General features: G+C 68.0%; 2 protein-coding genes across 2 annotated transcripts; both read right to left on the reverse strand.

The window, feature by feature from the left end:
- Nucleotides 1–712: 712 nt before the first annotated feature.
- LOC108635107 (double homeobox protein 4C-like) lies at nucleotides 713–4,544 on the reverse strand. The gene is made up of 6 exons (XM_018045393.1): nucleotides 4,510–4,544; nucleotides 3,458–3,612; nucleotides 3,197–3,341; nucleotides 2,429–2,583; nucleotides 932–2,042; nucleotides 713–753 (listed from the first exon to the last, which is right to left on the reverse strand). The coding sequence occupies exons 1-6, from the start codon at nucleotides 4,541–4,543 to the stop codon at nucleotides 713–715; spliced, it is 1,641 nt and encodes a 546-aa protein (XP_017900882.1). The 5' UTR covers nucleotide 4,544.
- A 1,831-nt stretch (nucleotides 4,545–6,375) lies between these two features.
- Nucleotides 6,376–10,232, reverse strand: LOC108635108 (double homeobox protein 4C-like). The gene is made up of 6 exons (XM_018045394.1): nucleotides 10,198–10,232; nucleotides 9,155–9,309; nucleotides 8,896–9,040; nucleotides 8,115–8,269; nucleotides 6,595–7,705; nucleotides 6,376–6,416 (listed from the first exon to the last, which is right to left on the reverse strand). The coding sequence occupies exons 1-6, from the start codon at nucleotides 10,229–10,231 to the stop codon at nucleotides 6,376–6,378; spliced, it is 1,641 nt and encodes a 546-aa protein (XP_017900883.1). The 5' UTR covers nucleotide 10,232.
- Between the last annotated feature and the right edge of the window lie 1,312 nt (nucleotides 10,233–11,544).

Genomic DNA, 11,544 nt, shown 5'->3' on the forward strand with positions numbered 1-11,544 from the left:
TAAAGAACGTCTGTCCGTCTGCGGGTGACGGGAGGATGCTGGTGGCAGGGCGGGCTCAGTCACCCCATACTGGGAGGAGGGGTCAGAGAGAGGCACGGAGGGGACTGGCCTTTGCTGGCGTACCGGGCACGTGTGTACACGTGGACATGGTCGAGAAAACGGCTGTGCGGGTAGGTCCCTCCTGCTGGCTCAGAGGCTCTGACCTCCGGACACCCGCCCAGAGCAGGCACCTTGAAACCGAGGGCAACGTGTCCGTGACGCAGCGTTTTAGGGATACCTGCAGGGGTCTCCCGGGGGCTTGACGCTGAGTCCCAGGCGCGGGCTCCGCACCCCCTCCCCTCCCCCGACCCCCCCCCACTGTACCCCAACTCTCCCTGCCTCCCGCCCTCCCTCTCCCTCCCTCTCTCCCTTCACCCCCACTCTCTCCCTTCGCCCCCCACCCTCTCCCGCCACCCACTCGCCCCCTCCCACCTTGCATCTCCCAACCTTTCCGCCTTTTCACTCCCCCTGTCTCCCGCTCCCCCTCCGTCTGCTGCTCCTGGCGTAGGGAAGGAGTTCTCCTGGGTGGACTGCTGGAAGGGCGGGACCAGAAGACAGACGAGCCAGACCCCAAAGCACCTGTGCAGGGCACGGGGGTTTCCCTCTTGGGTCCACGGAATGGTCCCTCTGAGGCAGCCTCTCGGTCACTGCCATGCAGGGATTACTTGAGGCTTCAGATAAGGGTGTCCCCCTGTTTGGGGGTGGGGCCCAGCTCTGGGCGGGGGGCTTGTCCCCAGAGTGGTTGGTAGACATCCCGGCGGGGTTCTCTCCTCTTCCCACACACCAAACCTCCCCCCACCCCGGCTTCCCCGAGCATCCCAGGCAAGGAGACCTGAACGTGGGCAGGGGGAGAAGGCGCCCCCTCCCTTCCTCTCCCTCTAAGCCCCAGGGCCTGGGGAGCCTGGCAGCATGTCGAGGAGGGCCTGGTAATCCTCCTCACTGAGGGGTGCTTCCAGGGTGGCCTCAACCCCCTCGTCCCCCGCAGGGGCCCCCGCAGGAGACCAGGGCGTGTCCCGGGTGGCCGTGGCAGCCAGGATTTCCTCTAGGAGGCTGGGTGACCCGGGGAAGGCTGGGTGGGCCCCCGCGACGACAGGAGAGGACCCCGGGAAAGGACCCGGCGAGCCCGGGATGCCCGGGGCAGCCAGGAGCGCGTCTTGGAGGCTGGGTGAGCCTGGGAGGGCGAGGCGTGCCCGTTCACCGGCACAGGGCCCCAGGGAAGGCCCCGGCGTGGCGCGGATGCCGGTGGCAGCCAAGATTTCCTCTAAGAGGCTGGGTGTGCCAGCGAGAGCTGCCTGTTGCGCTGCGACGGCAGAGGGCCCCGGGGAAGGCCCCGGCGAGGCGGGGGCGCCCGCGGCCGCCAAGAGCTCGTCGAGGAGGCTGGGTGCGCCTGGCAGGGCCGGGTCCACCCCGTGGTCGGCAGCGGCCCCCGGGGAAGGCCCCGGCGAGGCGGGGACGCCCGCGGCCGCCGAGAGCTCGTCGAGGAGGCTCGTCGAGCTTGGGAGGCTGCGGGGCTGGGGCTGTGGCTCTAGCGGAGGGGCCGCGCCTTCCCCGTAGGGTGACCCCGGCCAGCGCGGGATGTGTGCCTCCGGCTGTCCAGGCGGCAGGATGGCCCCTTGCCCAGGCTGCCCGGGGGCCGTGACGGCAGGGGAGCGCGCGGCCCAGGGAACTGCTACCTGGGCAGGAGGTGGTGGCTTCCCACTTGGCTGGAGAGCCACCGGGCTGGGCTGGACCATGAAGATCATCAACGGCTGGCCCACACAGACCCCAGAGGCAGTCCCGGGCACCCAGAAGGCGGGGGCCCCGAACGGAGCAGCTGCGGCCGCCGCCGCCGCCGAGGGTGGCATGCTCTCCTGTGGCGGGGAGGGGCGAAGGGGAGGAGAGGTGCTCTGGACAGCGGGTGGGGCCCTTCGGTCCTCTGGAGCAGGAGGAGTCGTGGCTGCTGCGCCGCCGGGCCCGCTCGGGCTCTGCTGGGGGTGCCGAGCTCTTCGGTTTTGAAACCATACCTAGGGGAGCAAAAAGGCAGACAGGCACATCAGAAGTCGTGAACGTCCAGATCACCGTGCCGGCGCCTGCGCCGCGCCCATTCGACAGCCCGCCTGGCCGCCCGGCCTCTGGTCTGTCAGGCCCAGGGCGGCTCCTGCAGGGCTGTTTTCTGCAAACCAATCCCTTGGCCCTGGGAGACGAGGGGGGTGCCCGCACGGCCCCAAGCGGCCCCAAGCCCTCCACTCAGCCCGCCGGCTTTCGGCCCCCTCCCCCCATGCCCCAGCCCCAGCCCCAGCCCCAGCCCCAGCCCCAGCCCCAGCCCCAGCCTACGGGTATCCAGCTCCAAATGCTCGGCAGGGCTCAACCCTCCTGACTCCTGGGCCCTTGCGCTGGCGGGAGCACTTACCTGGATTCGAGGTTCTGGGATTCCCGTCTGACGAGCCAGTTCTTCCCTGGCGGCAATCCCCGGGAAGCGATCCCTCGTGAAGGCTTGCACAAGGATGCTTGTTTGGGAAGGAGAGATGACGGTCCTCTTTCTCCGGGCCTCTCGGGCCGAGTCTCCTGCCAACGAGAGAACGCACCGAGAGGAGAGGACGTTACGGCCCGTGGAACGGTCTCAGCACAGATACCCTAGACGGTGGGCAGGGGAGGGGGAGGCCCACACACCTGAACCACCACAGGTGGCTCTGCAGCCAGGGCAGGGCCCTAAGGAATACAGCCACAGATGGATCGGGTGCCGGCACCCATCGTGGATGCGTGCGTGCGTGCGTGCGTGTCCCTGTGTGTCTCTTTCCTCCTCCGCCCTTGCCGCCCAGTGCCCTGAGGCATGCCCCTCGGCCAAGGTTGCCTGGGCAGCCGGAGCCTAAAGTTCCCGACGGGGGCTGGGGAGGGGGGTGCCAAGGAAGGGGGACCCAGTGCTGCCCGCCCACGCCGACTGGGGGCGTCGCGCCCCGATCTGGGACACTGACGGGGGCGGCAGCAACCGGATAGCCCTGTTTCCTCCTCTTCCCCGCGCCGCCACCCCACCTCACCCCACCTCACCCCACCCCAGCCCCCTTGGTTTTTCTGGTCCTCCCGTGGCCATCCACCGGCAGAGAGAATTCTCTGGCAAGGGGGGGGGGGTTCGGGACCCCTCCTGGGGGACTTGCTTTTGGGAGAACGCTGGCTAAGTTACCTGGAGAGGAAGACTGAGGTCGAGGCGGGCGCGACGGTGGCGTGGGCGTGGACGTTGGCCCCGCTTCCCCTTCTCGGTGCACATATTCAGACGGCGGCGATCGGCTCTGCTTTGACCGTCTTCTGCGTTGGTTTTGGAACCAGACCTAGGGGCAAACAGAGAGAATTCCTTCTGAGGAGAGAGGCCGCCAGGTGCTTTCAGCCGACTCGGATCGGCATGGAGAGCCTGAAAGGGAGAACGGGGGCAGAGACGGGGGCCTACCTGAACTCTGCTTTCGGCAATGCCAAGCTCCCGGGCCAGCCGTTCTCTGGTCGCTATCCCAGGGTAGGGGTTCCGTTGAAAGAGCGCTTGCAGGGCGTCCTTCTGGCTCAGCCTCAGAACGAGCCGCCTCCTTCGAGATCCTGTGGCGACGGGCCCTGTGCAAGAAGAGCAGGGAGGGCAGAGTCTCAGAGCACACGGGGGAGGACTGGACGGCGGAGCCCAAGCGTGCTCCCCCTGTGCCTGAGCAAAGCCGGGAGCCCGGGGACGGGTGTGCATTTGGAAGTCACTTGGCGACACCCCGACAGCCAGGCTGAGAGGCAAGGGTGGTGGGGACATCCCCCACCCCCACCCACCCCACGCCGGCACGCAAGGAACACCAGCAAGCAGAAAGGAAACCAGACCCGGCCCCAAAACAAAGGCGGCAAGAAATCCCACCCGCCCCGTGTTTCCACCCGTCTGGGGGGGATGCCGGGGAGACGTCTCAATGGGGCTGCTCCCAGATTTCCCTCCATGACGATGCCAGTGGGAGGGAGCCTGGCTTCCCGGGGCTGACACGAGCAGAGGCCGTGTTTGCCATCACTAGGGGGAAGGGAACGCAAGGCAGAAGGCACTAGGCCCCTGTGCAGAGGAAGCCACTGAAGGCGGCAAAGCCACAGAGCTCCCGGGCTCCCGTTCCCACAGGAAGATGTGAGGATAAAGGGCCTCATCCCAGCACAGCACCCGCTCCCACCCGCCCCCGGCCCCCGGCCCCCGGCCCCCGGCCCCCGGCCCCCGGCAGCGCGCCCCCTGACACAACACCGTCTTCCCGGAAAAGAGAACGGAGAAGCCATGTGTGTGCCAAAGGAGCAAGACGAACGAACGATGCCCACCCCCCCCCGCGCCCCCCCCCCGCCTTGGGCACACCTGACGCCTGGGAACCGCGGGCCCGTCCGATGGGTCCCCACCGTTCTCGGGCGGGGGGGAGGTCGACACGTTGGCCGAGAACCCTTGCCCGGGCCACCCGCAAATCCCCTGAGACGTGATCCGACCCCAGGGACCGAGGGCAAACGTACCGCTTGAGGTGCTGGAGGAGCCGGACGAAGCCATGGTGGGAGAGGCACTCGGGCGCGCTGCAGACTGCTGGCCCAGTGGGCGGGGCCCCAGCAGCTCAGGACTCTGGAGAGCGGGAGGCGGCTCCGCCCCCATTGACGTAAGCAGGGTTTAGGTGCGTAGATGGAGGGGGCCGCCCCTGGCCTCTTTCCAAGCAGAGACCGTGAAGGGAGTCCCGTGGAGCGAGTGGGCTTTTCCCGGGCACGGCCCGTGCCCCAGACCGCCCAGGTCCCCGTCGGGGTGGGCGGGCAGTTCGGGGGACTTCGGTTTGTGGCCGTCCCACGCAGCAGGGGGGGTGGGATCAACCCGGGGTGGATCAATCAGGGGCCCTCAGCAGTGCCAAGGGAGCTAACTGCCCGGGAACGCCCCTAGGTCCCTTTGAAGTGGCCGCCCACGCCGCCCCCCCCCCCCCGACCTCCTTTCCCAGCCTGCCTTGCCTTCCAAACCGCCCTGGGGTTTCCCGCCTTTTCACATTCCGCAGGTCCCTGGGCCTCGATTGCCCCCCGCCGGCTCCTCCGAGGCGTTCCGGGACACTGGACGCTCTCTCCAGCGCCTCCACCTAGATCCCTCGCTGTTCCCGCCTCCGTTTCCCGCCTGCCCCTCCCCAACTCCTCCGTGCGCTGCTCTTGGCGTCCTTTCCCTACAGCAGTCCCAGAGCGCCACCCCCGAGGGCTTTGAGTTGCCTGGAGCCCAAGGCTCCGGCCAGAGACCTGAGGGGCCAGCGTCTGGACCGGCAGCTCACGCCATTTGGGGCTTTTCTCATGTGGAGCCTGAGGCCCGCACCGCCCCAGGCAACCCCCGCCCCCCCCCCCCCCCGCCCAGCGCAAGTGCCCTGGCGATACCCGCCCCAGGGGACAGTCTACCCCCTACTGTGGGGAAGGAGGTTCCACTAAGCCAAGGAAGCAACACGGGGGATGGACGAGGAGAGGCGCGTCTCCTTTCGCTGTGAACAGAGTGAGTCGAACCAGGGCAGCACGCCCCCAACCGTCTCGGGCAGTGTAGTCTTTCGGCCACCCGGGTTTCTAAACCCACCACGGGGGTTCACACGGGAACAGGCAGGGTGTCCGTATGGACTTCGAAACCACTGGGTCGATGCGTTCCGGGACGGGTTTGCAAGTAAAGAACGTCTGTCCGTCTGCGGGTGACGGGAGGATGCTGGTGGCAGGGCGGGCTCAGTCACCCCATACTGGGAGGAGGGGTCAGAGAGAGGCACGGAGGGGACTGGCCTTTGCTGGCGTACCGGGCACGTGTGTACACGTGGACATGGTCGAGAAAACGGCTGTGCGGGTAGGTCCCTCCTGCTGGCTCAGAGGCTCTGACCTCCGGACACCCGCCCAGAGCAGGCACCTTGAAACCGAGGGCAACGTGTCCGTGACGCAGCGTTTTAGGGATACCTGCAGGGGTCTCCCGGGGGCTTGACGCTGAGTCCCAGGCGCGGGCTCCGCACCCCCTCCCCTCCCCCGACCCCCCCCCACTGTACCCCAACTCTCCCTGCCTCCCGCCCTCCCTCTCCCTCCCTCTCTCCCTTCACCCCCACTCTCTCCCTTCGCCCCCCACCCTCTCCCGCCACCCACTCGCCCCCTCCCACCTTGCATCTCCCAACCTTTCCGCCTTTTCACTCCCCCTGTCTCCCGCTCCCCCTCCGTCTGCTGCTCCTGGCGTAGGGAAGGAGTTCTCCTGGGTGGACTGCTGGAAGGGCGGGACCAGAAGACAGACGAGCCAGACCCCAAAGCACCTGTGCAGGGCACGGGGGTTTCCCTCTTGGGTCCACGGAATGGTCCCTCTGAGGCAGCCTCTCGGTCACTGCCATGCAGGGATTACTTGAGGCTTCAGATAAGGGTGTCCCCCTGTTTGGGGGTGGGGCCCAGCTCTGGGCGGGGGGCTTGTCCCCAGAGTGGTTGGTAGACATCCCGGCGGGGTTCTCTCCTCTTCCCACACACCAAACCTCCCCCCACCCCGGCTTCCCCGAGCATCCCAGGCAAGGAGACCTGAACGTGGGCAGGGGGAGAAGGCGCCCCCTCCCTTCCTCTCCCTCTAAGCCCCAGGGCCTGGGGAGCCTGGCAGCATGTCGAGGAGGGCCTGGTAATCCTCCTCACTGAGGGGTGCTTCCAGGGTGGCCTCAACCCCCTCGTCCCCCGCAGGGGCCCCCGCAGGAGACCAGGGCGTGTCCCGGGTGGCCGTGGCAGCCAGGATTTCCTCTAGGAGGCTGGGTGACCCGGGGAAGGCTGGGTGGGCCCCCGCGACGACAGGAGAGGACCCCGGGAAAGGACCCGGCGAGCCCGGGATGCCCGGGGCAGCCAGGAGCGCGTCTTGGAGGCTGGGTGAGCCTGGGAGGGCGAGGCGTGCCCGTTCACCGGCACAGGGCCCCAGGGAAGGCCCCGGCGTGGCGCGGATGCCGGTGGCAGCCAAGATTTCCTCTAAGAGGCTGGGTGTGCCAGCGAGAGCTGCCTGTTGCGCTGCGACGGCAGAGGGCCCCGGGGAAGGCCCCGGCGAGGCGGGGGCGCCCGCGGCCGCCAAGAGCTCGTCGAGGAGGCTGGGTGCGCCTGGCAGGGCCGGGTCCACCCCGTGGTCGGCAGCGGCCCCCGGGGAAGGCCCCGGCGAGGCGGGGACGCCCGCGGCCGCCGAGAGCTCGTCGAGGAGGCTCGTCGAGCTTGGGAGGCTGCGGGGCTGGGGCTGTGGCTCTAGCGGAGGGGCCGCGCCTTCCCCGTAGGGTGACCCCGGCCAGCGCGGGATGTGTGCCTCCGGCTGTCCAGGCGGCAGGATGGCCCCTTGCCCAGGCTGCCCGGGGGCCGTGACGGCAGGGGAGCGCGCGGCCCAGGGAACTGCTACCTGGGCAGGAGGTGGTGGCTTCCCACTTGGCTGGAGAGCCACCGGGCTGGGCTGGACCATGAAGATCATCAACGGCTGGCCCACACAGACCCCAGAGGCAGTCCCGGGCACCCAGAAGGCGGGGGCCCCGAACGGAGCAGCTGCGGCCGCCGCCGCCGCCGAGGGTGGCATGCTCTCCTGTGGCGGGGAGGGGCGAAGGGGAGGAGAGGTGCTCTGGACAGCGGGTGGGGCCCTTCGGTCCTCTGGAGCAGGAGGAGTCGTGGCTGCTGCGCCGCCGGGCCCGCTCGGGCTCTGCTGGGGGTGCCGAGCTCTTCGGTTTTGAAACCATACCTAGGGGAGCAAAAAGGCAGACAGGCACATCAGAAGTCGTGAACGTCCAGATCACCGTGCCGGCGCCTGCGCCGCGCCCATTCGACAGCCCGCCTGGCCGCCCGGCCTCTGGTCTGTCAGGCCCAGGGCGGCTCCTGCAGGGCTGTTTTCTGCAAACCAATCCCTTGGCCCTGGGAGACGAGGGGGGTGCCCGCACGGCCCAAGCGGCCCCAAGCCCTCCACTCAGCCCGCCGGCTTTCGGCCCCCTCCCCCCATGCCGCAGCCCCAGCCCCAGCCCCAGCCCCAGCCCCAGCCCCAGCCCCAGCCCCAGCCCCAGCCCCAGCCCCAGCCTACGGGTATCCAGCTCCAAATGCTCGGCAGGGCTCAACCCTCCTGACTCCTGGGCCCTTGCGCTGGCGGGAGCACTTACCTGGATTCGAGGTTCTGGGATTCCCGTCTGACGAGCCAGTTCTTCCCTGGCGGCAATCCCCGGGAAGCGATCCCTCGTGAAGGCTTGCACAAGGATGCTTGTTTGGGAAGGAGAGATGACGGTCCTCTTTCTCCGGGCCTCTCGGGCCGAGTCTCCTGCCAACGAGAGAACGCACCGAGAGGAGAGGACGTTACGGCCCGTGGAACGGTCTCAGCACAGATACCCAGACGGTGGGCAGGGGAGGGGGAGGCCCACACACCTGAACCACCACAGGTGGCTCTGCAGCCAGGGCAGGGCCCTAAGGAATACAGCCACAGATGGATCGGGTGCCGGCACCCATCGTGGATGCGTGCGTGCGTGCGTGCGTGCGTGCGTGTCCCTGTGTGTCTCTTTCCTCCTCCGCCCTTGCCGCCCAGTGCCCTGAGGCATGCCCCTCGGCCAAGGTTGCCTGGGCAGCCGGAGCCTAAAGTTCCCGACGGGGGCTGGGGAGGGGGGTGCCAAGGAAGGGGGACCCAGTGCTGCCCGCCCACGCCGACTGGGGGCGTCGCGCCCCGATCTGGGACACTGACGGGGGCGGCAGCAACCGGATAGCCCTGTTTCCTCCTCTTCCCCGCGCCGCCACCCCACCTCACCCCACCTCACCCCACCCCAGCCCCCTTGGTTTTTCTGGTCCTCCCGTGGCCATCCACCGGCAGAGAGAATTCTCTGGCAAGGGGGCGGGGGGGGGGGTTCGGGACCCCTCCTGGGGGACTTGCTTTTGGGAGAACGTTGGCTAAGTTACCTGGAGAGGAAGACTGAGGTCGAGGCGGGCGCGACGGTGGCGTGGGCGTGGACGTTGGCCCCGCTTCCCCTTCTCGGTGCACATATTCAGACGGCGGCGATCGGCTCTGCTTTGACCGTCTTCTGCGTTGGTTTTGGAACCAGACCTAGGGGCAAACAGAGAATTCCTTCTGAGGAGAGAGGCCGCCAGGTGCTTTCAGCCGACTCGGATCGGCATGGAGAGCCTGAAAGGGAGAACGGGGGCAGAGACGGGGGCCTACCTGAACTCTGCTTTCGGCAATGCCAAGCTCCCGGGCCAGCCGTTCTCTGGTCGCTATCCCAGGGTAGGGGTTCCGTTGAAAGAGCGCTTGCAGGGCGTCCTTCTGGCTCAGCCTCAGAACGAGCCGCCTCCTTCGAGATCCTGTGGCGACGGGCCCTGTGCAAGAAGAGCAGGGAGGGCAGAGTCTCAGAGCACACGGGGGAGGACTGGACGGCGGAGCCCAAGCGTGCTCCCCTGTGCCTGAGCAAAGCCGGGAGCCCGGGGACGGGTGTGCATTTGGAAGTCACTTGGCGACACCCCGACAGCCAGGCTGAGAGGCAAGGGTGGTGGGGACATCCCCCACCCCCACCCACCCACGCCGGCACGCAAGGAACACCAGCAAGCAGAAAGGAAACCAGACCCGCCCCAAAACAAAGGCGGCAAGAAATCCCACCCGCCCCGTGTTTCCACCCGTCTGGGGGGGATGCCGGGGAGACGTCTCAATGGGGCTGCTCCCAGATTTCCCTCCATGACGATGCCAGTGGGAGGGAGCCTGGCTTCCCGGGGCTGACACGAGCAGAGGCCGTGTTTGCCATCACTAGGGGGAAGGGAACGGAAGGCCAGAAGGCACTAGGCCCCTGTGCAGAGGAAGCCACTGAAGGCGGCAAAGCCACAGAGCTCGCCGGGCTCCCCGTTCCCACAGGAAGATGTGAGGATAAAAGGGGCCTCATCCCAGCACAGCACCCGCTCCCACCCGCCCCGCCGCCCCGGCCCCCGGCCCGGCCGCCCCGGCAGCGCGCCCCCTGACACAACACCGTCTTCCCGGAAAAGAGAACGGAGAAGCCATGTGTGTGCCAAAGGAGCAAGACGAACGAACGATGCCCACCCCCCCCGCCCCCCCCTCCGCCTTGGGCACACCTGACGCCTGGGAACCGCGGGCCCGTCCGATGGGTCCCCACCGTTCTCGGGCGGGGGGGAGGTCGACACGTTGGCCGAGAACCCTTGCCGGGCCACCCGCAAATCCCCTGAGACGTGATCCGACCCAGGGACCGAGGGCAAACGTACCGCTTGAGGTGCTGGAGGAGCCGGACGAAGCCATGGTGGGAGAGGCACTCGGCGCGCTGCAGACTGCTGGCCCAGTGGGCGGGGCCCCAGCAGCTCAGGACTCTGGAGAGCGGGAGGCGGCTCCGCCCCCATTGACGTAAGCAGGGTTTAGGTGCGTAGATGGAGGGGGCCGCCCTGGCCTCTTTCCAAGCAGAGACCGTGAAGGGAGTCCCGTGGAGCGAGTGGGCTTTTCCCGGGCACGGCCGTGCCCAGACCGCCCAGGTCCCCGTCGGGGTGGGCGGGCAGTTCGGGGGACTTCGTTTGTGGCCGTCCACAGCAGCAGGGGGGGTGGGATCAACCCGGGGTGGATCAGTCAGGGGCCTCAGCAGTGCCAAGGGAGCTAACTGCCGGGAACGCCCTAGGTCCCTTTGAAGTGGCCGCCCACGCCGCCCCCCTCCCCCGGCCTCCTTTCCCAGCCTGCCTTGCCTTCCAAACCGCCCTGGGGTTTCCCGCCTTTTCACATTCCGCAGGTCCCTGGGCCTCGATTGCCCCCCGCCGGCTCCTCCGAGGCGTTCCGGGACACTGGACGCTCTCTCCAGCGCCCCCACTAGATCCTCGCTGTTCCCGCTCCGTTTCCCGCCTGCCCTCCCCAACTCCTCCGTGCGCTGCTCTTGGCGTCCTTTCCCTACAGCAGTCCCAGAGCGCCACCCCGAGGGCTTTGAGTTGCCTGGAGCCCAAGGCTCCGGCCAGAGACCTGAGGGCCAGCGTCTGGACGGCAGCTCACGCCATTTGGGGCTTTTCTCATGTGGAGCCTGAGGCCCGCACGCCCCAGGCAACCCCGCCCCCCCCCCCGCCCAGCGCAAGTGCCTGGCGATACCCGCCCCAGGGGACAGTCTACCCCTACTGTGGGGAAGGAGGTTCCACTAAGCCAAGGAAGCAACACGGGGGATGGACGAGGAGAGGCGCGTCTCCTTTCGCTGTGAACAGAGTGAGTCGAACCAGGGCAGCACGCCCCCAACCGTCTCGGGCAGTGTAGTCTTTCGGCCACCCGGGTTTCTAAACCCACCACGGGGGTTCACACGGGAACAGGCAGGGTGTCCGTATGGACTTCGAAACCACTGGGTCGATGCGTTCCGGGACGGGTTTGCAAGTACGAACGTCTGTCCGTCTGCGGGTGACGAGAAACCCGGGTGGCCGAAAGACTACACTGCCCGAGACGGTTGGGGCGTGCTGCCCTGGTTCGACTCACTCTGTTCACAGCGAAAGGAGACGCGCCTCTCCTCGTCCATCCCCGTGTTGCTTCCTTGGCTTAGTGGAACCTCTTCCCCCAGTAGGGGTAGACTGTCCCCTGGGCGGGTATCGCAGGGC

This window comes from Capra hircus, unplaced genomic scaffold (assembly GCF_001704415.2).
Source record: "Capra hircus breed San Clemente unplaced genomic scaffold, ASM170441v1, whole genome shotgun sequence".
Lineage (NCBI taxonomy): Eukaryota > Metazoa > Chordata > Mammalia > Artiodactyla > Bovidae > Capra > Capra hircus.

Coding starts and splice junctions, on each gene's coding strand:
- LOC108635107 (XM_018045393.1), bottom strand. CDS start 4,543: ATGGCTTCGTCCGGCTCCTCCAGCACCTCAAGCG. Junction 3,613..4,509: donor CTCCTCCAGCACCTCAAGCG/GTACGTTTGCCC, acceptor CTTCTTGCACAG/GGCCCGTCGCCACAGGATCT. Junction 3,342..3,457: donor TTGCCGAAAGCAGAGTTCAG/GTAGGCCCCCGT, acceptor GTTTGCCCCTAG/GTCTGGTTCCAAAACCAACG.
- LOC108635108 (XM_018045394.1), bottom strand. CDS start 10,231: ATGGCTTCGTCCGGCTCCTCCAGCACCTCAAGCG. Junction 9,041..9,154: donor TTGCCGAAAGCAGAGTTCAG/GTAGGCCCCCGT, acceptor GTTTGCCCCTAG/GTCTGGTTCCAAAACCAACG. Junction 6,417..6,594: donor CATGCTGCCAGGCTCCCCAG/GCCCTGGGGCTT, acceptor CCCCCCGCCCAG/AGCTGGGCCCCACCCCCAAA.